Below are 26,710 nucleotides of genomic sequence, written 5' to 3'. Positions count from 1 at the left end.
GTTCTTAGTGGTGGATCAGAATAAATAGGCCTACCAACTCCGATATATTGGATTTCAATATTCAATTCAAAGAAGAGTAATCTTAATCTAAAATGTAATTTTTGAAAGAGAAAGCTTCAAGTACTGCATAGTGCATACCTAGCTACTATTTGCAGAGTATGATGGGCTTATTGAAAAGGAATGGGTTAAGTACAATGGATTCCAATATTCAGTCTAAAGAAGAGTAATCATTTACATACACTATACAACAATATACACAATTGATATGGAAATGTCTGCATTTTAAAATATTTTATTGATAAAGCCAATTTTCATTTCTTCTTTTCTTTTGTGAGTGGGGAGGAGAAGGTGCGGTGGTACCGTATTTCTATATACTAAAAGGATTCAGAAAATTAGTTATTACATTTTTTACTTTTAAATATACTATTTATTCAATTAACTTATACTTATTCCTAAAATATAAGAAATGGGATTAAAATTGTACATAAAAAAATTAAAAACAAAAAAAAAAATACAACGTTCAATTAAAAGAAAAAAATTTATACCATTCCCATATTCTATTTAAAAAAAAAAAAAAAACCCAAGGTACATCAACATTTTATAAAAATGTTATAAAATAGTTTATGTCTATAGTATTACTCTAAAGTTATATTTTACCTCTTTAATAATATCATTGATTCTTTTAAAAGTAATATTATAGTTATAAATTTTTCTACAAAAGTTTTACAAACTATTGAGATAACAAATTCTTATTGGTTCACATTTGGACTTACCATTTACATAATTTTTTACTTACCAATAACCACTAATCTCATCAACAATTTGTAAAAAGGTTTGTAATTCTAGCATTTTCTTCCTTTTAAATACCATATAAAAATTCATAGATCTAAAATCAAAAACAAAATATACAAGCTCCAAAAAATTAGTCCAACAACAAAAATTACCAATAACAAAGCTAAACAAAATTAAGCCCTATAAATCAATTTCAACAAAAAAAAAAAAAAAAAAAAAAAAAACCATCCCTAAAAATCAAAACAAAATATTTTTGTCCATATTCAACCACAGCATCAAAGACAAACAAACACAAAAAAAAAAAATCCTTCAACGACTAAGCAGCAGCAGAGTCAAAGGTAAGAGTTATTGCACATAACTAATAGAAGAGTCTTCTTCCTTAACTCTAAGTTCTGGCTTCGTCCTTGGCCATGTTAAGTGCAAGGAAAACGCGAGGATCTCAGTTAGAGCCCAAGAAAAAGGGATAGGGTATATACGTAGTAATATTTCTAATAAGTTCAAATTTTTTTGAGAGTCCAGTTAACGAGTGCCCTTAGGGCATTTGTTAATGGACCATTTTGAAAAAATTTTGATATCACTTTTATGAGAAATTTAAAAGATATCAAAACAATCAATTACTTTTCTTTTTTTTTCATAAAAACTTTCTATAAATATTTCCTAAACTAATAAAGATGTGAATTTATTTGACATTAACCTCATTACACGCATTTCGCATGTACGATAAGGTTCTTTTTTTTTGGGTTTTGTGTCCTAATTTTCTATTCATAACCAATTTTCTATTACACTTTTCATATAGTTAACACATCATAGAATGTCATAAAGTTACAAATTCATAATATATGTAATTGAGAAAGTATGATACACAATATAATTAAAATGCGAAAGTAGTATATAAATTTTTCAAATGCTTTCCAATTTAGAGAAGAATTTAGTATATAAAACAACAAGTGTAGAAGAAAATAGTGTCAATTAGAAATATAATGACAGAATGAAAAGAAACTAAAGGAATATTGTGGGTTTGGAGCTTGTGGGATCTAATGTTATTAGAAATTTTCCGCATGCATTCCACAAATGTTGGAAAGAAGAAGAGAGGAAGAAATGAAAGGAAAAGTTTTTTTTTTTTAGGAAGTTGTAATTTTTTTTTTTTTTTTTTTACTTGGGTAGTTTTATTTTATTTTATTTTAATTTTAATGGAAGTTTTATTTATTTATTTATTTATAGTGTGGGAATAGGATGGTGTTTTTTTATTTTTTTTTATTTTTTTTAATTTATAGAACATGGGGTAATGGGATCTGGGAAGTAAGAAGGTTTTTTTTTTTTTTTTTTTTTTTANAACCCCTCGAAGTGGGTTCGGGTCGGGTCCGGGTATTAGGCATACCCGGCCCAAACCCGACCCATATATATAATATTAAAAAAAAAAAAAAAAAAAAACCCTAACTATAAATACTCTCTTTTCCCCTAAATCCCTCAGACCCATTCTCTCAAGTCTTCACCCTCTCAATGCTCTCATTCAGTCATTCTCTCCCAAGCCGAAGCTGCCTCCCATTCTCTCCCTCAGCCTCACTCTCACTTGAGCAAGACCGCCGGCGCCGCTGCTCCGCCTTGCACACCTCACCTCGCCGGCGCCGCTGCTCCTTGCATACCTCACCTCACCGGCGCCATTGCTTCGCCTCTCATGCTCACTTCGCCTCCCATGCTCACTTCGCCGGCGCTACTGTTCAAAGAATCAAATTTGTAATTTCTAGTTTTAGAGCTATTTTGGTTGAATAGATCAGCTTGTTTGATTTGATTTTGTAAGGTCTTATTGTTCAAACCTAGGGTTTGTATGTTAATTCTTATTTTTGCTTTTGATGTGGGAAAATATTGTAATGAAAAAAATGCTTTTGATGTGGGAAAATATTGTAATGAAAAAAAAAGGGTTTCCGATCTGTTGGTTGCCGAGAAAATAATGGGTTTTGTTGGTTTCTGATTGTTTAGATTTGTTGGTTGCTGAGAAAATAATGGGTTTTCTTAAGTGTTCTTTTTCCCCTCCTGTTTGGTTGCTAAGAAAATCAGTATTAGGAATTTTTTTTTTTTTTTTTTTTTTTTATTGAGCCACAGAATGGGCCCTGAAGTACCACGGCCCAACAGGGCCTGTGGAGCCCGCAGGGTCCGGGCCCCGGAAAAAAATCCGTTTAGTAAACGGGCCGAGTCCGGGCTGTAGGTCTTGGCTCGCGGGTCGGGTCCGGGTATGGAAAAACCCGGCCCGAACCTAACCCATTGCCATTCCTAATTTTGACTTAAATAGGAACGTATTTTCTCTTGGAGAAGGAAAAATAAAGCTGTTTCCAACAATTTAGAAATTTCCAAGCAATGACATGCTTTCTAAACTACTATTTTAGTATCATAGAGGTAGATTTCTTTTTTCTTCAAGTAATGCCATGTTGACAATGTCTTTATTATAGTTTCATAATAAATTGTATGCAATAAATTGTTACTTTTTTTTTTAGACATGATTAATTGTTATTAATTTTAGGCATAAATGCACTTTTAGTCCTTACATTTTAATTTTACCAATTTTAATCCATAAATCAATTTACGCGTTTTATTTTGGTTCTTTCCGTTAGCCTACTAACAGGAATTGTTTAGGTGACAAACTGAGTGCATTGCTGGCACATTAAATACTTACGTGGCCAATTAAAAAAAAATAATAATTATCATTTAAAAAATGCCATGTCAGCTTCTAAATATAAACAAATTTATTAATCAATTTTAACGAAATTAAAAAAAAATTAAAAACAATAAAATACATTAATTCAGATTTAATTCATTTTGAACAAAGACACAATCACAGATTTAAATATCAACACAAGAACATAAAGCACAAACCTAGAACCAAACACAAAAAACACAAACTCAAATTTAAACATTAACACAAGATCACAAATACAAAGAACACAATAACAAATATAAACCATTTACTCTCAAGAAATGGTTGGAGGGAGCTGATTGGGTTGGAGCTTGGGTGAAGAGAGAGAGATGGTAGATCCGGGTTTGCTTTCCCAAACGAAAATCTCTAAAGATCTCTTTCTCAAACCAAAATCTCCCTCTCGCTTTCGTCTTTCTAAAGCTCTAAAGCTCTAAAGTCTCTCTCTCATATTGTGGATTTGGAAGAATCTTTAAAACTCTCTCTCGAATCAATGGTTGTGAAGTGGTGGTTGGTTTGGTGGTCGGTGGGGGTGGATCGTTGGATGGGTTTGACGTTGGTGTGGGTTGCAGTGGCTTGATGGACCAATCGGTGACGGTGGTGGTGACTGGTGGTCTAATCTGTCCATGTGGGTTTTAGATTGCAGGAGTAGTTGGTTGGTTGGTCAGATCGGTGATCATTGGTTGGGTTTGTTGTTGGTTTGGGATTTGGATTGCAAGGTATTTTCTGGGTTTCGATGAGGCAATTGACCAAAAACGCTGAGCACAACAATGTTGGGCTGGGTTTCGGGTTGCTGCTATGTTTATTTTAAATTTCTTGGTTTTTTTTTTCATGTGGATTTTATTATTTGTTTGGGTTTATGGGTTTGATTTGTTGGAGGATTCGGTAGAGCAAATGGATTTTGAATGAATTTTTGCATGTTTATTTGCTGAGAAAATGTAATAAAAGAAAAGAAAATATTGATTATTTTAATTTTCTAGGCAACCTTCATGTTCTTTCCCAAAGAACATGAAGAGTGTGTTACTTTGTTCTTCCGAAAATAATGAAAAAAAAAAAATTTTAATTACTCTTTTTAATTGGTTTATTTTTGTTATTGTGTTCTTTGTGTTTGTGATCTTGTGTTAATGTTTAAATTTGAGTTTGTGTTTTTTGTGTTTGGTTTTGGGTTTGTGCTTTATGTTCTTGTGTTGATGTTTAAATCTGTGATTATGTTCTTGTTCAAAATGAATTATATCTGAATTGATGTACTTTATTGTTTTTAATTTTGTTTTTTCTTTTTTAATTTCATTAAAATTGATTAATAATTTTTTTTTATATTTAGAAGCTAGCATGGCATTTTTTTAAATGCTAATTAAAATTTTTTATTATTTTTTAATTGGCTACATTAGCATTTAATGTGCCAACAATGTACTTAGTTTGCCACCTAAGCAATTTCTGTTAGTGGGCTAACGAAAAGGACTAAAATGGAACGCGTCAATTGATTTAGGGACTAAAAGTGATAAAATTAAAATGTAGGGACTAAAATAAAAAAATAAAAAAACCAAAATGTAGGGACTAAAAGTGCATTTACGTCTTAATTCTAATATAATCTCACTTTTAACATTATTTTTTTTTATCCATCAATAACTTGTCATTTAAATGTGAAATTGTTTTAAAAATATTGTCAATGCAGTATTATTATTTTTTTAATAAATATTTTTTAAACCACTAACTTTATAATGTTAAAATTACACGCGTTTCTTTGCATCGAAGACACGGGGAACATCATTCAGCTAATCTAGAGTACTAAAATGGAAACATACTTTATCTGGGGGAAGGAAAAATAAAGCTGTATCCAACCATTTAGAAATTTCCAAGCAATGACATGCTTTCCAAACTACTATTTTAGTATCATAAGGGTAGATCAAATAATTTTTCACAAGTAATGTTAATGTTCACAATTTCTTTATTATAGTTTCATAATAAATTATATATAATAAATTGTTACTAATTTTAATCTGGTTTCACTCTTAACATTATTATTTTTTATCTACCAATAACTTGTATGTGAAATTGTTTTAAAAATATTGTTAGTAGTATTGCTTTTTTAATAAATATTTTCAAAACCACTAAATTTAGAATGTTAAAATTACATCATATTGAAGGTTTTGTTTTTTGTGTTTTTGTTTTTTTTTTTTTTTTGGGATGAGGAGCTTTTTTTTTTTTTTTTTTAAAAAAAAAAAAAAAATCGACTATGGACAGAAGATTTGAATAAAATCGCTACATAATGTTATGTTCAAGATTCCATAAAAGAAATAAAAATACAAGATTAAAATTTTAATTTTAAAAAAAATTTGAAAATTAAGGAGAGTTTGATACATACACTTAAATAACAGTTTTAATTTTTAAATAACTTTACACATATTTTTAACACTTTTTCACCCACGCCAAACAAAATTACTAAAATAATATTACCAAGGATCTAAATTTTTGTATAAATGACTAAACTTTAAGTGGGCGAATGGCTTTAGAAAAAGAAAAAGAAAAAGAAAAAAGCGCACCAACTCCGAAATCTCCTTTATTTTCGTTGTTTCACTTTTTCCTTCTCTCTAGTCTCTCCTGCAATTTCATCCTGATGCTCTCACCTTTATCTTTGTTCTTCCTCCCTTTCTTTGCAAACCCAATTCAATATCAATTTTTTTTTTTTTTTTTAATTTGGTGGTTTTTTTACGGGCAAAGTGACTGAAACTTTGGGTTATTGATCGAATTGCTTCCATCTTCTTCTATGGCCACTCAAACAGCTTCCTCTTTCTCCTCCTCTTCCTCTTATTTTCCAAAATATGACGCGTTCCTTAGTTTTTGCGGTGTTGACACCCGCAATAAGTTTACCGACCGTCTCTATGCTGCTTTGAAACAAAGAGGTATTATCACCTTCAGAGACGATAAGAATCTTGAGAGGGGAAAGTATATTTCCCAAGAGCTCTTAAAAGCAATAGAAGAATCCAGATTTGCAATCGTGATTCTCTCAAAAAACTACGTTTATTCAAGGTGGTGCATGATTGAACTAGTAAAGATTGTCGAATGCATGAAAGAGAAGAAGTTGACAATTTTGCCGGTCTTTTACCACGTGGATCCATCTGATGTACGGAAATGTAAGTTTAATTTTGATGTACGGAACCAGATGGGTGCTATTGTTAACATAGATGACATGCAAGAATGGAAAGCTGCTTTGACCGAAGTCGGCAATATAGCCGGATGGCATTTAGAAGAAATAGGTAACACTTTACATTTGGCAATTATGCCAGTCTTGTATCAGGTGGATACCTCTGATGTACGGAAATATAGGTTATATGTTGATTTTTGGAACCAGATGGATACTATTGACGTACGGAAACATAGGTTTAATTTTGATGTACGGAGCCAGATAGTCACTATTGATGTACGGAAATATAGGCTTAATTTTGATGTACGGAGCCAGATGGGTAATATTGCTAACATAGATAACGTGCAAGCACGGAAGGCTGCTATGAAAGAACTCGCCAATACATCCGGATGGCATGTACAAGATAGGTAACACCTTACATTTGTCTTTTGCAGACTACTTTTTTTTTTTTTTTTGATAGGAAATCACACAAACATAATATTAATCAAACAACAATATCGTTTACATCATGAAGAATTGCCAATTCTATGAAATCAGGACAATACTCCATCCACAAACACTGATCAACTATGCCCATGGCATACTTTGCTAACAAATGAGCTGGGATATTTGCGTTTCGCTTAACATGAGAAAACCCAACATTATTGAACTCCAAGGAAGCTTTGCCAATACCCATAATGACTGCATCAATTGAGACTGGGACTGAGGAAGAAAGATTCAATGCTCTAGATACAATTAACGAATCACTCTCAAATATTAAATCTGTAATCCCAAGCTGCTTTGCAAACTGTAAACCAAATTCAACGGCCTTCGCTTCCGCTTCAAGTGGTCCCAGAGGTGCATGAATTTTTCTGCATGTTGCTGCTACAAAATGCCCATTCCAGTCCCGTACAATAACTCCAACTCCCACAGAATTCAGCTTTGCAAACACAGCACCATCAACGTTAAACTTGAACACCGATATTGGTGGTGGATTCCATCTCTGAACAAACTGAACTGGTTCTTGAAAATTCGGTAATAATTCATTAGCAGCCCGGAACTCCTCCAAATATTGCACAGCCCATTGAAGAAGCATTCTTCCATCCTTTCGCTTTCCGCCATGACGAACATCATTTCTGTTGCCCCACAATGCCCACGCAGAAGTCAGCAGCAGCTCAATATTTTCTGGTGTAGTCTTTTCGTCCAACATCAAACACCACAGCATCTCCTTAAACGAACCAAGACGATCCATCACGGTGGGAAAAACCAATTTCGATGAAGACCATAGTTCTTTAGCGCGGGAGCATTTCCAAAAGAAGTGGATTGAATTCTCAGCCTCCTCATTGCATCCATCGCATGTATCAACCTGCAAAACATTTCTTTTAACAAGGTTAGTTTTCAAGGGTAGGATATCTCTACAAGCCCTCCAAGAGAAGTGCCTTATTTTTGGAGGCACGTTGATCTGCCATAGACGTTTCCAGAAGTTGCATTCTTGGCTGCCATCTGAGCTTGAAACCGTGGCTAAGGCTGAAGACATTTGAGTTGCAACCCAATATGCATTTTTCACCGAAAAAGCTCCATTCGTGCTCCAAGCCCAAATCAGTTTGTCATCTGGCATATTAGAACTTAAAGGAATTGCTTTTATATCCTCTGCTTCATGCGCCAAAAACAGAGCATCAATGGCAGCACCCTTCCAAGAAGCCTCTTCCTTATTTATCAAATCTCCGACCTTCATATCTTCTGGCATAAACAACCTGGGAGATGAAACCATGAATGTAGAAGGTTTAGGCAGCCATCTATCACCCCAAATCCTGATTTTCTCACCATCTCCAACTCTCCAACGTGTGCCATATTTAACGAGAGGTTGAGCAAACATAATACTCCGCCAAGTAAACGATGGATTGTTACCCAAAATAGCCTGTGAAAAATCACTTGCAGGGAAGTACTTAGCCTTCAAAACCTTATACACCAATGTGTCATGACCTTGTTGAAGTCTCCACCCTTGCTTTGCCAATAAAGCCATATTGAACTCCTTAAGCTTTTTAAAACCCATCCCACCACGATTCTTTGGATCACACAATTTTTCCCAACTCATCCAAGCTAACTTCCTCTCATCCTTTCTTTGCCCCCACCAAAAATTACGGATCATACTCGTCAAATCTTCACATAGAGAGTCTGGCAATTTAAACACACTCATAGTGTACGTCGGAATTGCTTGTGCCACAGCTTTTATCAACACTTCTTTTCCGGCCTTAGACAATAGCTTCTCTTTCCAACCCGCAAGCTTCTTACTTAATTTGTCCTTAATAGAATTGAAAGTATTTTTCTTATTTCTTCCCACCAATGATGGCAAACCAAGATATTTTTCATGGTGCTTAATCACTTGGGCCCCAAATCTAGCTTTGATGATTTCTTGAATTTCCATAGGAGTATTACCACTAAAAAATAAGGATGTTTTAGCACGATTTAATTGCTGCCCCGAAGCACACTCATACACCCTCAACACCCTCTGAAGAGCATCACACTCCTCCAAAGAAGCTCTACAAAAAATCAAACTATCATCGGCAAAGAAAAGATGGGATATTTTGGGACCCCTACGACAAACTGCCAACCCCCCCAAACTTCCATTCACCACCTCTTTCTTAATAAGTGCAGAAAGCCCTTCCGCACATAACAAGAAAAGATATGAGGATAGTGGATCACCTTGCCTAATCCCCCTACTTGGAACAATATGGCCCTTAGGCTTACCATTGATCTTCACGGAATAAGAAACAGTAGTAACACAGTTCATAATCAAAGCACACCATTTATCATCAAAACCCAACTTATGCATAATTTTATCCAACCATATCCACTCAACCCTATCATATGCCTTACTCATATCAAGTTTTAGAGCCAAATCACCCACTTTTCCACTCTTCTTTTGACTAATATGATGCATCATTTCATAAGCCACAAGAACATTATCAGTGATTAACCTACCATGCACAAAGGCACTTTGGGTATCACTAATAATAGAAGGAAGAACCTTTTTCAATCTATTGGTAATGGCTTTTGAAGCAATTTTATAAACCACATTACAAAGACTAATGGGTCTAAAATCAGTCACCAATTTTGGCTCATTACATTTAGGAATAAGGACAATATGTGTATGATTAAAATTCAGTGGAATGATACCTGAATTGAGGAAAGTCAAAATGGTTGAAGAAACCACACCACCAATCTTGGGCCAAAAGTGTTGATAAAACAATGGAGGCATGCCATCCGGTCCAGGGGATTTTAAAGGGTACATTTGCTTCATGGCCTTCTTCACTTCAACTTCTGTAAATTCCCTTACAAGTAACTGATTCATCCTAGGGGTGACTTTTTGTTGAACTGCATCTAAAATTTCTTCAAAATCCGTAGGATCACTACTAGTAAAAAGCCTCTCATAATACTGCAACATCAATTCCTCCACATGTTCATCTCCATCCACCCAACTACCATCCACATCCAATAAACCCTCAATTAAGTTCTTTTTGTACCTTGCAGAAGCTTTCTCATGGAAAAACCTAGTGTTCCTATCCCCAGATTGCAACCAATTAATTCTTGATCTTTGCCTCCACATATCATCTTCCTTATCCATCCAACAATTCAATTCAATTCTAGTGTTCTTCAAAGATCGAATTATATCCGGTGTTGAAGGCTGAAGCTCTAACCATTCTAACTTTCTTTGTAGATTCGCCACTGTTTTTCCCACATTACCGAATTCATTACCATTCCACACCTCAAGTCTAGCACGACAATTCTCCAAGCATCTATTAAGGACATCTCCCGACCCACCATACAAGCCCTCATCCCAAGCTTCCTCCACAATCACCTCACATCTTGGGTCCTTTAGCCACATAGATTCAAATCTGAAAACTCTACCAATCCTCTTTTTTCTTTGTTTTGCAATCAACTGAAGAACGAGAGGAGAATGATCTGAGGCCGAGGAGGAAAGATGATTAAGCTTAGCCATTGGAAATAAATAAAACCAGTCCACTGTAGCTAAAGCTCTATCTAACCTTTCTCTTATTTGGGACCCATCCTCTTTTTGATACAACCAAGTAAATAGTGGCCCTGTGAACCGAACTTCTTTAAGACCACAACAATTAATAGTATCAACAAAATATTTCATTTGATGTCTTGTTCTTACACTTCCCCCCTCCTTTTCTGCCCTACTAGTAATTTCATTAAAATCTCCAATTACTAAGCACGGCAAAGAGGATGTCCCATTCAAGTGATTAAGCTTTTGCCATGACTCCCCTCTTTTAGAAGTATCAGGTTCACCATAAAATCCAGTAAGATGCCACCAGCCAATACCATCTCCCCCATCTACCCATGCATCAATATGTGAATGAGAATAAGTTTGAATATCAAGTCTAATATCTTTCTTCCAAAATAAAGCTAAACCACCACTATTTCCCCTACTAGGCACAATAAAACCATTCTTATATTTACACCAATCACGGACCTTAAGCATCCAATCCAAACCAGACTTTGTCTCCATTAAAAAGACAATATTGGGATCTTGATTATTGATTACCTTTTGCAAGGCACGAACTGTCCGACGGTTCCCAAGCCCTCGGCAGTTCCAACTCAATAGACTCATAATGCCCGGCGGGGTTGCGTAGCAACCTCCGCCGATATAATCAGATCAACACCAGAAAGAGCATGAAAATCATCACTGTTACTCACCTTATTTTTCTTGTTTGCCAGTTCTGCCTTCTCTGCTTCACGTATAATCTCTTTACCATTCCTCTTTTGGCCAAGCCCTTTAGTAAGACCCAAATCTGAGGGAGTCCGTGGCATATCTTGAAACCTCTTCCAAGTTCCCTTCTTAAGCCCAGCCCCTTCAATAATATCTGACTTAATCTCCTTTGAATTGGGCTTTTTAAACATAACATCATCAAATTCACTAGACATTGGGCCTTGTAAAGGAAGCAGCCCGCTTTTATTTTTAATTCCACTTCTCTTGGGCCTACCTTTGACTGGATTACTACATACTTGCCCATTAGACTTACCAATTTTAAATCTGACTCCATCATCCTGAAGACACGAGTTGCTACCCGGATCAACCTTTTTGCCTTTTAAAACATTCTTGCAAGAGGTTACATCTTCATCCATCACTTCCACATCCACCAAACCTGAGTAAATGTCCTTCTTATCCTTCAACTGCTCCTCTTGGATAGATTTTGAATGCAAAATAATCGGCTCTGATTGGATAGCTTGATCAAGTTCAGAAATTATCTCCTCAAAGTCAGGAGAAAGTTTCCCAGCAGTTAATGCAACCGTTCCTACCTTCGTTCCCAAGCCAAACTTGGAACCACCCTTCAACGGTTCTCCATTCACAGCACCTCCTTTCGACGGAAAACGAATCTCAGCACCACCCTTCGATGGCATAACACTACCTCCATCCTCAACTAAGCGATTCTGCTCTAAAACCATTCCAACATTATCAATCACCGAATGTACCTTATCCCTTTCAATCTGTCTAGATGAGAAGCCATGGCTCGGACCCTCTTGTGCACCAATCTCCCTTCTCTCAAAACTTCCACCAGAATTTGCAGTAGCATAAGTCTTACGAGAACCTGCTTTCAACCACTCACCATAAGGAAGACCTTGCTGATGATCAACATGAAAAGAACAAACTCTTGCCTCATGACCAATCCGACCACACTTAAAACAGAGCCCAACTAATCTTTCATATTTGAACCCAATACAGATTTTATCACCTTCAGGACTTGCCACAACACCACCACGACGTAACGGTTTCTCCAAGGGTAATTCAACCCGTACTCGTAAAAAACGGGCTTGATCTGATGAAAAAGCTTTCAAATCAACCTCCACAACCGTACCCAAACCATTACCAATATCTCTCCCAACCTCCTCTGACAATAGATCAAAAGGAAGCCCCCACATCTGGACCCACATCGGTATTGAATTAAACTGAACAGAAGTAGCAGTCATACCCCTCTCCCACCTGCACAACACCAATGGATGATCCTCAAAACTCCAAGGACCATTTGCTAGTACCCACTTTAACTGACTCTCCATGGAAAATTTAAACTGAAATACCCCATCTCCAACGTCAACAATACGAACATCTGAACCCATCTTCCACACAGAACGCAGTACAGTCTTTGCAGCACGTTGATTGAAAGACTTATTTGTGAGAAATCTCCCCACCAGACTGAGAGAACATTCTTCCAGTATCCTATCTCTATGCACTGTCCCAACCCTAATAACCTCCCCTTCCTCTTCCGTCAACGTAATATTTTTTAGTTTTTGAACAAATTCCGAATCCATAACTGAATGAAATACTGAAAGAAAATCTAGTAAAACCGAACTACCAGCGAAAAAGAAGAAACATACAAACACGACTCATCTATAAGTGAGAAGAAGACTCCCATGTAGAGAGAAAAGACTCACCTTACGTGAGAAAACACTCCTAATTTTTTGCAGACTACTTTTGTTCATATTATTATATCAATATCATAATTTTCTACTCTCTAAAATTACTCCGACTTTCCCGTGGATTAACTTGACAAATTTTATTTACTCTTTTTTAGTCCAATAGAACCAGAGAAAATTTTAAATTTGGTCACTTTTATGTATATTATGAGTTAGGAAATTATACGCTCAACTGCTCAAGTTGGACTTTGGTTGAAGAACTTTTTTTGAGGCATGGTTGTCTGTCTGTTACTGAATTAATCAATATAGACAATTTTTTTTGATAATCACATAAACTTTTATTGATAAACAAACTTCAAGACCTGTAAACATCCAGTACAGAAGCCAAGTCTTGAGAAATGGTGAGGAAAAAAAAAAAAAGCAAAATTAAGCAGAGACCAGCGAGCTAGAGCATTTGCTGCTGATCTATTGGCCTCTCTGCCTACCCAACAGAACATACAACTTGGTAATCTGTATTTTATAAGTGAATTGCCGAGTCAAGGAATCTTTTAGCCTCAATCGTTGTCTCGCTAATTTACATTTCTTGTAGAATTTCTTTGATGGACAGTCAAAATATTCTGGACAAGTATACAGGCAATAAGCATAAATATATCATAAATAATTCAATTACTACATTTGTTCTTTTTTCTTATTGTGAAGATTAAAGAAAAAGAAAAAAGGAGTATGAAAATTAAATCCAAGAATCATACAAAAAATGACTTATTAAAATTATGCACACTCTCAAGTCTCAACTCATTAAAATGTTAAAAGTTAGAAGGAAACATGTGGTTCTCACTTGACTGTATGACGTCAATCAAATCAAATCAAACCTCAATTACGATGCTATATTATATACTTCTTGAATTCCCCTTTTGCTACTGAATGAATCTAAGATTGTGTTTTGAATGTTTTGTCTGATGTATTTATGCTATACTCTACAGTCATCAAATTTATTGTTATGCTATCTTCTTTGTAGGCATGAAGCAGTTGTTGTCCAAGAAATCTGTAGATCGATATTTAACAAGCTTCAATTCTCAAGTAATATATCCAAGGAGCTTGTTGGAATAGAATCCCGTGTGAGTGAAATGTTGGATTTATATTTAGATGAAAGTTCGGGTGGTGTTCGCTTTGTAGGAATTTGCGGGATGGGTGGAATCGGTAAAATGACTCTTGCACTAGAAATTTATGAAAGAATTTCAGGTAGTTTTGAAGCTAGCAGCTATATTGCTGATGTAAGAGAAAAAACTAAAAATCAACATCTAGTTTCTTTACAAGAACAACTTCTTTCTAACATCCTTACGGGAAGTGACATAAAGATATGGAATGTTCATGAGGGGATCAATATCATAGGGAATAGACTACGTCGTAAGAAGGTTCTTATTGTTCTTGATGATGTTGATGGAGAAAAACAATTAGAAGCATTAGTGGGGAACCGTGATTGGTTTGGTTTAGGGAGTAGAATCATTGTAACAAGCAGAGATAGTCATTTGTTGAGAAGATGTGGTGTGCATGACATATATGAAGCAAAGGGGTTGGATAAAGATGAAGCTTTGCAACTCTTTAGTTTGAGAGCTTTCAAGAAACCCCATCCTAAAGAAAATTATGAGGATTTTTCTATGTGTTTTGTGAATTACACTAATGGCCTTCCTTTAGCTCTTAAAGTTTTAGGTTCTTTGTTGTTTAACAAAAGCACAGATGAATGGAAGTGTGTCATTGATAAACTAAAGGTGGAACCTAATAAAGAAATTTTGGATATTCTTCTAATAAGTTTTGATGGGTTAACGGATACCCAAAAAGAATTATTTTTAGATATTGCATGTTTTTTCAAAGGAGAGAACAAAGGCTGCATAAGAGATATATTACAAAGTTTTGGTTACTATCCAGACTACAATATTGGTGTTCTTGTGAATAAATCTCTCATAAGAATTAATGAAAATGGAACTTTGTGGATGCATAATTTGCTACAAGAAATGGGTCAGGAAATAGTTCGTCGTGGATCCCCAAAAGAGGCTAGTGGACGTACTAGGTTATGGCTTTATGAGGATATCCTTCATGTACTGAAGAATAATACTATAAGTTGACTAGTCTAAACCTAAACCTAGAAATATATTCTTACAGATTCTTTTAAGGATTAACAATTATTCTAATTTCATTTGTCTTGGTTATTAGGGAACAGAGGTAGTTGAAGGCATAATCCTAAACATACCATTCAAAAAGAGGAGCTTTTGGATGCTGGAGTCTTCTCAAAGATGAAAAAAATGAGATTGCTTAAAATGGGTGATATGGGTAAAGTGAAACTTCCACAAGGCCTCGATTATCTTTCTAATGAGTTACGCATTATAGAATGGCATGGATATCCTTTAAGTTCCATGCCAACCAATTTCCAACCAAACAAGCTTGTTGAATTGAAAATGCATTGCAGTAGCATCAAACGACTATGGGATGGAATTATGGTTAGATTTTCACTTATTCAATTTTGTATTTTATTCATTTTCATTAAGGCTTGAGTTTATCTAATTATTTATTGGTTAATAACAGAATTTAGATGAGTTAAAACTCATTGACTTGCGTAACTCTCAAAACTTTGAGACCCCAAATCTAAGTGGAGTCCCAAAGCTTAAGCAATTGATTCTTCAAGGTTGTACAGGACTGTCTAAGATTCATCCATCTCTTGAAAATCTCAAACAGCTTATTCGATTAGATCTGAATGGTTGCAAGCACCTTGAAAGCCTTCCACACAGATCAACTTGGAATCTCTTGAAGTTTTTATTCTTTCCGGATGTTCAAAACTAAAGAAGTTTCCAGAGGTTATGGGAAATATGTCATGTTTGTCTGAACTTTATTTAAATGAGACCGCTATAAAAGATCTACCATTATCAGTAGAGCTTTTAACTGGCCTTATTAAATTGGATCTAAGAGGCTGCAAAAACCTTTCAAGTCTTCCGAATGCTTGTTATAGTTCAATGTCTCTAAAAATTCTCACTTTATCTGGCTGCTCAAAGCTTGATGCACTACCAGAGAGTTTGGGGAATCTCAAAGGCTTGGAGGAGTTAGATGTGAGTGGAACTGCAATAAAATACCTACCTACATCCATCAATTATCTTAAAAATCTCAGAGTACTGTCTCTTCGTGGATGTAAAGGGCTATCACCTAAACCTTCGAATAAACTCTTCAGTTTTCCTTCAATGCAAAAGAGAAGAAGTCCAGATCCCACTGCCATGTTAGAGTTTTCTTTATCAGGCTTATGGTCTTTGACTGAACTAGATCTAAGTTATTGCAATCTTCAAGCAATTCCCAATGCTTTTGACTGCTTGTCGTCTTTATTGAAATTAAATCTAGAGGGAAATAATTGTGATTCGCTTCCTAAAAGTATGATTCTACTATCTAATCTAAAAGATCTTGTTTTGAGTTGTTGCACGAATCTTCAATCATTGCCTGAGCTTCCATTAAACATTAAGTATATCGATGCAACACAGTGTACCTCGCTAGAAACATTATCATCAGAATCAGAATATGATTTTCAGCCAGCACTTCGACTTCTCAATTGCGTCAAATTGATTGAGAATCAAGGCTACAATAACATGTTATTAACAATTCTAAGCCGTTATTTCATTAACGAAAAGGTATCTCTCTCTCTCTCTCTCTCTCTCTCTCTCACACTTGTGAAGTTCTAATCATCATTATTTGCATATTTCAGCATTACCGTGGGCAAGAAAGATTGGCACATTATATCGACATTCCTGGAGGTGAAATTCCGAATTGGTTTTGCCACCGAAATGTGGGGGCTTCAGTGAGTCTGCAAATGCCTTTAGGTTATTGTAACAAGTTGATGGGAATTGCTGTGTGTGTTGTTTTTGTATTCCGCCAACATAATCCATTAGACCAACTTGATTTTAAGGATTGGGGACTTCAAAGATTTACACATGAGCTTTCGTGTTCCATTGAATAAAAAAAAAATCAAATTGACGTAGTGGCCCATGGTTTTTCTGAAAAATTTGGTAAGATTGAACGGCATCACCTTTGGCTGCAATATTTTCCCTCTCAATTCTTTAGAAAGGACTGGAAAGACGTGTTGAGTAACAGCTTTGCTAATGGATTCAGCGATATTGAGATTAAATTTAAAACCTGGGGTCCAGGATTGGAGGTTACAAAATGCGGGGCCCATTTGGTATTCAAGCAAGACGTTGAAGATCTCAAACAAACTATTTTTGGGTCTAGCAGAAGCTGCAGCATCACTCCTTATGAGGATGATTTTGACGTTTCAGCCAGAGATGCCATAATTAAGGAAAGCCATGACAACTATGATGGGGAAGGGGCTGGACCTAGTGGAGAAGGTACCTCTAATGACGTAGATGCACCACACCAAAAGTGGATACAGCATCCAAATGGGCCCAATCTAATTGAAAATTGGATTGGGAATTTCAATTAGTGCACACAATGACAAGGTAACTCGGATAAAGAGGCCATGCAATGCCAGTGGCAGAGATGATCGTCCTACTGCTAGTAGCACGGGGTTTGGTGCTACTACTACTACCACCACCACCACCGCACCGTCTTTGGGTGTCTGGACTTTATGCTGATGATGATGACAGAGTGGAGCTGGGTTCAGCAACTCAAAAACTGAAAGATTGCAGAAAGATCACCAGAAAGTGTGTCATTTTCAAGTATCTACTTATTTTCTCATGTAGGTTTTCCTTTTCCCAGAAACTGTCCTTTTTTTTTTTTGGCACACATTTGTTTCTTGTATGTGACTATGTCTCTGTTTGGCTGCAAGGAAACTTGAGGAAAATTAATGTAGAAAGGGAAAAAAAACTTTTGAATTCTATATCATTTGATGTTTTAGTTTTGGGGAATTGTAATGCGTGACTAATATGAGCTGAAATAGTGGAGCCAGACTTAGTTCTTGAGTTCTCAACTTTCTGGGTTCCCTTTGAAACATATAAATTTTGTTTTCTTACCCCATATTTTTAATAGAATCTGAAATAGTGACAAAATGCTGGGGTTTTTTCTTATGGTTTTGTTTTCAGAACACATAAACACGGCTCAAGCAAGCCAGTTGTGTTTGGCTTTGCTGGCAATTTCTTTCCTTCACATAAAATGCAATTTTTCCGCAAGAAAATGGGAGCTTAGTATGGGTTACATTGTTTTGTATATATGTTTTCTGAAAGTACCAGTTGGAGCTAAGCCAGATAGCTTTGGAGAGAATATATTTGCATATTTGGGAAAAGGTTGTGGGAAGACCCACATTGCTGTACTGTTTATACACGAGCTGGGTTGCTTGAAAAGGAAGCCCCAGAAGAACATATGCGTCTTTTTTGCCCCTACAGTGGTTCTGTTTCTGCTGGTAAGCTACTATTTATCATGTTGGTTATGTAATTTAATATTCAGTTTTGGGTTTTATTTAAGAATGACTCAATTTTTCATTTGGAACATTGCACAATAACTAAGTGGTGTGCTTCTTGACTTGGCTGAGGTGGTAGGTCTGTAGAATGTGAAAAGAGGGTTGGGCTATTGGTTTTTAGTGCCTATGTATGCAATTTCTCACCATGATTCTAGATTTTAAGGAGGGGCTTCCAGATTCTGTGTTCCTAGTTCACCTTGAAAGGGAGCTTGGCTTTAATAAATAGAATGATGATTATACTATGAACACATTACTCCTTCAAATATATTAACAAAATCAAAATAAGCCTAGACTACCAGAAAATACATAGAGGGTCAATTTTCTAGCATTGAGGATTCAGTTGCAGGAAATTGGCCAACCATGATAGTGCGGAAGGGCTTACTCTTCTATCAGCATGGTGTTATGTAGAGTTTAAGCAAACAATAAGGCTTTGGTGGCCTCTTTATTTGATAATTGAGGTCTCATTTGTCCATTAATGATTGATAATAGCTAATGAAAAATGCAAAACTGTAATTATAAGGCAAGACCTAGTATAACTTGAGGCTCCATTGAGGAATTTCGCATTGAGAGGTTGAGACAATCCTTGATCCCATTCTTAAAGATGAGGGAAAAAAAGCTTGGGCCGAAATATATTGTTGGTCCCTAAAGTCACTAGTGAGCGCTTTTAATTTGAAGGTTTCAAATGGCGCTATTAGTCCCTAAAGTTTCACAAATGAGCCTGATTGATCCTCCGTCCACTTCCATTAATTTCTTGCCTATATGTCTAAAGGGACAATAAGGTGAAAATTTTTAAATGGCATGGTGTATATATGTGTGTGTATTTAAATGACATTGACACATGCATCTAAGGCCTGAACCCTTTTCTATAAAGATCTTTCCCCAAACAGAATGAAAACCTCTTCGCCAAACATTTGGTGTAACTAATTTGGGGCAGTAGAACTTCTTTGTTGTAGCAAAAAACAAAATGCCCAACCATATACCAATGGTCGAATAGGAGAAAAGATTCAAGGTTTGGAGCACTAGACCCTACTATGATTATTTTTTCAAATATTATGCAAAACCCAAAGTGAAGAAAAAGAAAAGTAAAAAAGGTTAATAATCAACATGCTGTATAAAAAGTTCTCTTCTGATTCCATCCGGTGAACACATATTGTATGAATCGAGAAATTAAAGACGGACTTGCTCAACTGGTTGGGGCAAAATGATGCAGCCAGTAATGTTAAAGTAATTGTAGATTCTGTAATCAGCCATTTAAGTTGGAGTCGGCGCCAAGCCAGATCTGATGATCTGGTTAACATTCAAAGCAAATGCCTTGAAATTGTTTTTTATACTTCTCAATAAGACTCAGTTTCTAGAGAGAGGCCTCTAGATCCGAAGATTGTAAAACTGAAATGAACTATTCTATGAATGTGGCCTAACAGAAATATTTAGTAAAGACTTCTTCAACTCTGTTTTTGCAATAGAGGTGTTACTGTGTTGGTCATTGGTATATGGTTGAGCACCAGACATCCTTTTTGGTGAAGAAGATTTCATTCAGTTTTGGGAAAAGTTCCAAATAGAAACGGGTTTGCTCTTAGTTGCATGTGTAATTTTTTTAACAAAAAAATTAGTTTCCATGTTATTGTAAAGATGCTAGTGTATTGCTTTGTTAGACGCCTGTAAGAAAACTAGTGGAGATGGACAGAGGGACCAATAGTACTCATTTTTTAATATTTAGGGACTAATAACACTCATTTGAAACCTAAAGAATTAAAAGCATTCGCTACAGTGTATTTTAGCCACAAGTTTTAAAATAATCTCTCCACAAGTTTTAAAATCTCGTTTTGTTCTTATTTTTCTTTGTGATTAGGTGAGAGATAATTTTTTTTCCCCGTGTATAACTTTGACTCACATTAGCACTGCCTCATTTTTTTTTAAAATGAAACTTGTGTATTTTCTCTGTTTAATTTTTTTTTTCCAATCAAATTTCCCAAAGTTTAATACTATTCTACATGATCTGCCATGAACTGTTTGATCTCCTATTGCTACTGATTTAATTTAACAACAAACAATGCTTCTGAATGAATCAATATTTGAATTTTAGATTGATCTAAACAAGATGTTTATCATTAGATGAAATCCATTTCTAGGAACACTTTTTTGTGTGTGAACTTCTGTAATTACTTTTCCACCGGTTGCCTCCAGGGAGGAATGATGGGTGTAGTAGTTTCGGTGTCACTACAAAGAAAGTCATTGGATCCATAGGAGGTTTCAATAGTCAACGACTAGCCAGGATGGATGGTGCAGAAACGTGGTAATGTAGGAGCATAACCAAAAGTTATTTTAATATTTCATTTTAGATTTTTAGTAGATAATTTCAGATTGTAATGTAGTTATTTGTTTAGTTTGGATTGGTATTTGAGTTTGGTTAGGATTAGTAGTTTATCATTATCATTTGTTTAGGATTATTGGATTAGTATTTGAGATTGTTTAGGATTATCAGATTAGTATTTGAAATTGTTTAGGATTTGTTTAGAAGAGTTTATCCTTGTCTTTGTGATTCTTGAAAGCTACATATAAAGCTCTAGATGATTTCTTTTGTAAGAGATTATTATTATTGAGATTATTTTAATTGAATTGTTTGATGGTGATTCCAAACACCTTAGGTGGGAAGCCTAAGGTTCTTTGGTAGGACTAATCTAGGTGGGAAGCCCCACCTAGGTTGTCCTACATCAACTTGGTATCAAAGCCAGGTTTCGATCCTAGGACTTGTGGGTTATCAGAGCCCAACCCGATCACCCCTTTCAGCAACCCAAAATCACGATTAACAACCCACAGTCATACTCACCATCAGAAAACAAATCAATCGCCAGACATGTCATTACTCAAATACTTACCCCATGAGATTTGCAAACCAAAGCAACCCAATTTCTTACCTCACGGGATCTGCAAACCAGAACCTGAACCAATCTGTACCATATACCCCCTTTGACCACACGAATTCTTCATCCCAAAGCCAACAGAGAAACCCACTGCTCCCTCCAAGCCTGTGACCCCCATTCGTGCCAGACTCTAGGACCACCACCAAAAAAAAAAAAAATCAGACTCACAACTTCAATCCACCAGATCAAAGACAAAGACAGAAGAGAGTTGAAAGCCAACACCAAACTGCCGATCCCACCAACGGAATGACGCCATCGCACAACCCGCCGCCGAAATCATCACCAATAGCTGCTGCCATCACCCTCGCTCCCACGATCTAACTCACCAGCTCCGATCTCCACCATCACTCACCACTGACAGTGAACGCCGATGAGCCACACTGCCTCTTCGCCGATGACTCTTGCGAGCGCCGATCCCTTCTCTTTTTAGTTTTCCTCTGTTTCTCGTTTCTTTACCTTCCGTGTGTAATGTTTTAGTTTGTCGTGCTACTGTTTGGCACTAAGAGCATTCGCATCAGTATTTGTATTTTACACATCTATTTTTACACTAAAAACTTACTTTTTCTATTTTACACTACCACTTTTACAAAACACCCACATCAGCTCATTTATTTTACAAGTTATTTCAATAAAATATTCATTCTTCTCATTTTTTTATTATTTCCCTCAACTCCCTCTTAATATACGCGCGTATCTCTCTCTCTCTTTTCATTTTTGCTGAACAGCTCTCTCTCTCTCTCTCTCTCTCTCTCTCTCTCTCTCTCTCTCTCTCTCTCTCTCTCTCTCTCTCTCTCGCTTCTACCTTCTCTCTTCTGCCTTCTCTCATTATTTCTCAAAAACAAAAACCCAGCGACCCACGAAGAAAACCCAGTGACTTATTGGTTCACGGCGACCCATGAAGTTCACGGTTACCCACGAATCGAGCTCGACGACCCACGAACCGAGGTTCACGGCGACCCACAAACCGAGCTCACGGCGACCCACGAACCGAGCTCCGACGACCCACGAACCGAGCTTCACAGCGACCCAAATCATGTCTCACCCGCCGGTCCATAAACCAAGCTCCGGCGACCAACGAACCAAGCTCCAAAGACCCAAAACCAAGCTCCGGCAACCCAGATCGTGTCTTCACCGACCAATCCACGAACCAAGCACCACAAGCACCGATCTATCTCTCCGTTGGTTTGTCTGTGTGGGTCTGTTTGTGTGTGGGTCTGTTTTTGTGGATGTGTTTATGTGTGGGTGTGTTTGTGTTTGTGTGCATCTAAGAAAAAGAAAATGTGTTTTTGAGGTAGTTGTGCATCGGAGAAGAGAGAGAAAATTTGGGGCGAATGAAAATTATTAAAATAATAAATACACGAGCTACAGTACCCGTGTATATTTATACGGGTACTGTAGCTCGTGGAAATATATACATGATTTTGCCCCTTTTTACACCCACTAATGTGGGTGTTTTTTTGCTCAAAATGTATAAAATTTACGATGTATATCTATTTTAGACATCTTTAACTGGGCTGATGCGAATGCTCTAACAGGTTTTAGTTTTATATTTTGGTCTTTCTTTATTGTATTTCAAAAAAGAAAAAAAGAAAAAGGTCAAAGGCAGAAAAGTTCCAGCAGATACTAGAGTTCATTAACAAGCCACGCTCATCAAGCCCCACATAATGTTCAGTACAGAGCACCAGCCAAAGCCCAGATTACCAAGCCCATGTTCATTTCAGCGTGTTGAAGGCCTATTCCAGTGAATCATGGTAGTCTCAGAAGCGCCAATATTTGATGGACATCCAGATCCATGGACTCTCATCAATTGGCTAGATAAGATGGATCAATTCTTTGATCAAATATGTCTGCCAGATGCTAATATTGTTAGGTTTGCTAGGTTGAAATTGAGAAGTAGAGCTAGAGACTTTTGGCGTAGTATTGAGAATAATCTCAAAGGAAGGAGCAAACCTGTCATAACTAATTGGAATGAAATGAAACAAATACTTAGAGAGAAATATGTTCCCCAATGCTGTCAAGAGAATTATCAACCTCAATCCTCTCATAGGAATTTTCTACACCATAGAGACAGTATTCAACAAGAAAACACCTCATCCTTCCGTTAAGAACTCACCATCATGGCTCAAGACTTAAGAAAAATAATGGTTTTGCTAGACTCTTTTACTCAGAAAAAGGATGCTTAGGTTCCACCAAAGACTAATGTTGAAATAGAGGTACAACTGCCAATAGATGATGTTTCAACATTCATGTAGCAAGAAGAACCTATTATAGAGTCTACACAAGAAGAGAAATTTCAACAAGTGAGCGAAGATTTAGAGGGTGCACTTGATGCGGAGGTTGATTCTAATGAAAGTGGTACTAAGCCCTTCATGATCCATGAGGTTAATGAACATCTACAAGTTGTTGAAGTCCAAAAGGTTGATACTATGGTTCAAGATAAAATTGTGCCTGTTCAACACATTGATTTTGTGTTTCCAGAGGAGTTCTATGGTGTCATGGAATTGAAGGTTATTCTACTCTTGATGCTTCCTAGGGTGATTTCTGATTTGAAGGAAGTATTAATCACCAAAGTCTTAATTCTTCATCACTACAAAACTCGAGGTCGAGTTTTCTTAAACCAGGGGAGTATAATGTAGGAGCATAACCAAAAGTTATTTCAATATTTCATTTTAGATTTTCAGTGGATAATTTCAGATTGTAACGTAGTTATTTGTTTAGTTTGGATTGGTATTTGAGTTTGGTTAGGATTAGTAGTTTATCATTATCATTTGTTTAGGATTATTGGATTAGTATTTGGGATTGTTTAGGATTATCAGATTAGTATTTGAAATTGTTTAGGATTTGTTTAGGAGAGTTTATCCTTATCTTTGTGATTCCTGGAAGCTGCATATAAAACTCTAGATGATTTCTTTTGTAGGAGATTATTATTATTATTATTATTGAGATTATTTTCATTGAATTGTTTGGTGGTGATTCCAAACACCTTAGGTGGGAAGCTTAAGGTTCTTTGGTAGGACTAATCTAGGTGGGAAGCCTAGGTTGTCTTGCATCACGTGGACTCCTGTCTTGTAAAAAAACAAGATGGACAACAGATTTGGCAAATGCAATCCACTGTAATGCTTCGCTTTATGACAATTGGGACATCATTCGTGAAGATGTAGTGGAAAAACATTTTAGACCACTAATATCATCCAAACACTCTGTATAAATACATGTTTTCCTCAAAGTGAAATTCCAGAATGGTTCAACCATCAATGCATGGGCCCTTCTCTGGCTATCCAGCTAGCTCAAAATTTCAGTATTGATAGTGACTGTAGTATTTTACTATTTCCCTCCTAGCCTGCTAGAACAAAAAGTTGCATGGTTTTGGTTAAATTCTTCCATACGGTTGGAAACCTTTGGTTGATGACTACTTAAGTTTGTGCCTCACTCGCTATGCAGAAAACTAATAGTTATATGATTTGGTTTAATGAGGAATTCTTGACCTCACTTTCAGTGTTGATGCTATCATATATGATGTTTTGTAGATTTGTTGTCCTCACTTGCTACGCAGAAAACTAATATTTATATGCATTGGTTTAATGAGCAATTCTTGACCTCACTTTTAGTGTTGATGCTATCATGCATGACATGTTGTTGTAGATTTATTGTGTTTCAACTATATATACTGCAGAATGCAGATTAACTGTTCATTGGATGGTGGGTTTCTGCTGCTTGGTGACTAATTGGTTTCTGCTGTGGTTGTAGGATTGCACGACAGGACATTCTCATGGACTTGGCTATGTGACATTTATATATCTTCTAATTAAATGATCTGATATTCATGCTGTTAGAAAGTGCTTGCAGCTCAATATACCCTTAGTGGCAGTACACTTGAGGTTAAAGTTGTTACCCTAAAGTAAAGTTCTGTTCCTAGCTTCCTATGTTAAAAGAATTCTTCTCTTTATGTTGGTGGATATACAATTTTTTGGATTTACAGCTTTCTGTTCCCATTTTCTTGTGATTTAATTGTATAAAGGAAAAAAAAGACTACAAATAGACTGGCTATAAATTTGGATGATTGGGCATGTCCGTATTTACAGATGATGGATTTGTTATCTGTCTTGACTCCTTAGTCATCAAAATGAGATTAATAATATCTGTTTAAGTATTGCCCTTTTGGATCCAAATAAACATTGCATTTTCTGTGTGTTCATCAAAAATTAATGTGCACATATAGATAGAATTCTTAGAGATTTGGCTGTCAATTCTAATAAGTTGTATTTTTTTTTTTTTTGATAAGAATAAGTTGTATTTTTAAAATGTTATGTTCCTTTCCATGCATAATTCCATGAGATGGCAATAAGAATTAATCTCCTTAAAACTTCCCCCATTTCTCCCCCTCTTTCGATCCCTTTTCAATAGTTTTTTCTTAGGCATTATAAATTTAACGCTATGGAGTGAGGGTCTCAATGTATTCCGTTTTCAAGGTGGTGGCTTCGTTGTAAGCATCATATATGTGTAATGATTCAAGAATAAAGAGCAAGAGGTGGAAAACAAATGATCTAATTCTATACTTAAGACTTTGTGTTAATGAGTGGTTAAAGAGCACTGGCATTGTGTTAAAATACTCAAAATGCTATTTTAGCACACCTAAAAGCAAAATTTGACCTCCATTGGATGTGCCAAATCAAGTCTCCAGGAAGGATAGAAGCAATTATGTGATATTCCATGCCTGTAAAGCTTGCTTCAGCATTGGGCGATGAAGAGAAGAAATGGGAAATAATCTCTCTCTCTCTCTCTCTCTCTCTCTCTCTCTCTCTCTCTACTATATATATATAATATATATGTAAAAGTTGAAGTGTAGCATTTATTATTGCTACGCTTCTATTGAGTCATCTCATTGTCACGTTATTGACCACATAATTAGTCTTTTTCATATTTATTTTTTACCTTTAATTTTTTTACAATATTAAATATATAAATATATTGGCTTTACAAATTCATCTTAGGCAGATTAAACTTTACATATTCATCTACTTTAATTTTGATGTTATAATTTATATAATAAATCATTGGAAAATCAAATAAAAGTATTGTCTATATATATATATATATTCATATATATTCATCTTGGGTGGTTTAACTTTACATATTATTTTTCCTCTTTATCTTTTTATTTTTTTTATTTTTTTTTTATTTTGACTCTTATTATTCCCATCATCTTACTATAAATTTGCCACTTTCTCTCATTCTATGTATATTTTTCCCATACAAAAAGGTTATTTCTCTCTCTCTCTCTCAATCAATTTTTTTTTTTCATTTTTTGTTGGATT

General features: G+C 35.8%; 2 protein-coding genes across 2 annotated transcripts; one reads left to right on the top strand and one right to left on the bottom strand.

Annotated features, from left to right (window-relative positions):
- Positions 1 to 7,104: 7,104 nt before the first annotated feature.
- On the bottom strand, positions 7,105 to 11,232 carry LOC136062149 (uncharacterized). The gene has a single exon (XM_065760896.1). The coding sequence runs from the start codon at positions 11,230 to 11,232 to the stop codon at positions 7,105 to 7,107; it is 4,128 nt and encodes a 1,375-aa protein (XP_065616968.1).
- A 2,859-nt stretch (positions 11,233 to 14,091) lies between these two features.
- Positions 14,092 to 25,494, top strand: LOC112030847 (disease resistance protein RUN1). The gene is given in 8 exon segments (XM_065760895.1): positions 14,092 to 15,149; positions 15,258 to 15,526; positions 15,612 to 15,858; positions 15,861 to 16,696; positions 16,771 to 17,722; positions 18,101 to 18,417; positions 20,659 to 20,767; positions 25,143 to 25,494. Coding segments are annotated over 5 exon segments (2,595 nt in total). The 5' UTR covers positions 14,092 to 14,158; the 3' UTR covers positions 17,023 to 17,722; positions 18,101 to 18,417; positions 20,659 to 20,767; positions 25,143 to 25,494.
- The last annotated feature ends 1,216 nt before the right edge of the window (positions 25,495 to 26,710 follow it).

Source organism: Quercus suber, unplaced genomic scaffold, assembly GCF_002906115.3.
Source record: "Quercus suber isolate HL8 unplaced genomic scaffold, Cork oak 2.0 scaffold_386, whole genome shotgun sequence".
Lineage (NCBI taxonomy): Eukaryota > Viridiplantae > Streptophyta > Magnoliopsida > Fagales > Fagaceae > Quercus > Quercus suber.
Note: the sequence above shows the minus strand (reverse complement) of the source record. Positions and strands in the feature narration are given on the sequence as shown.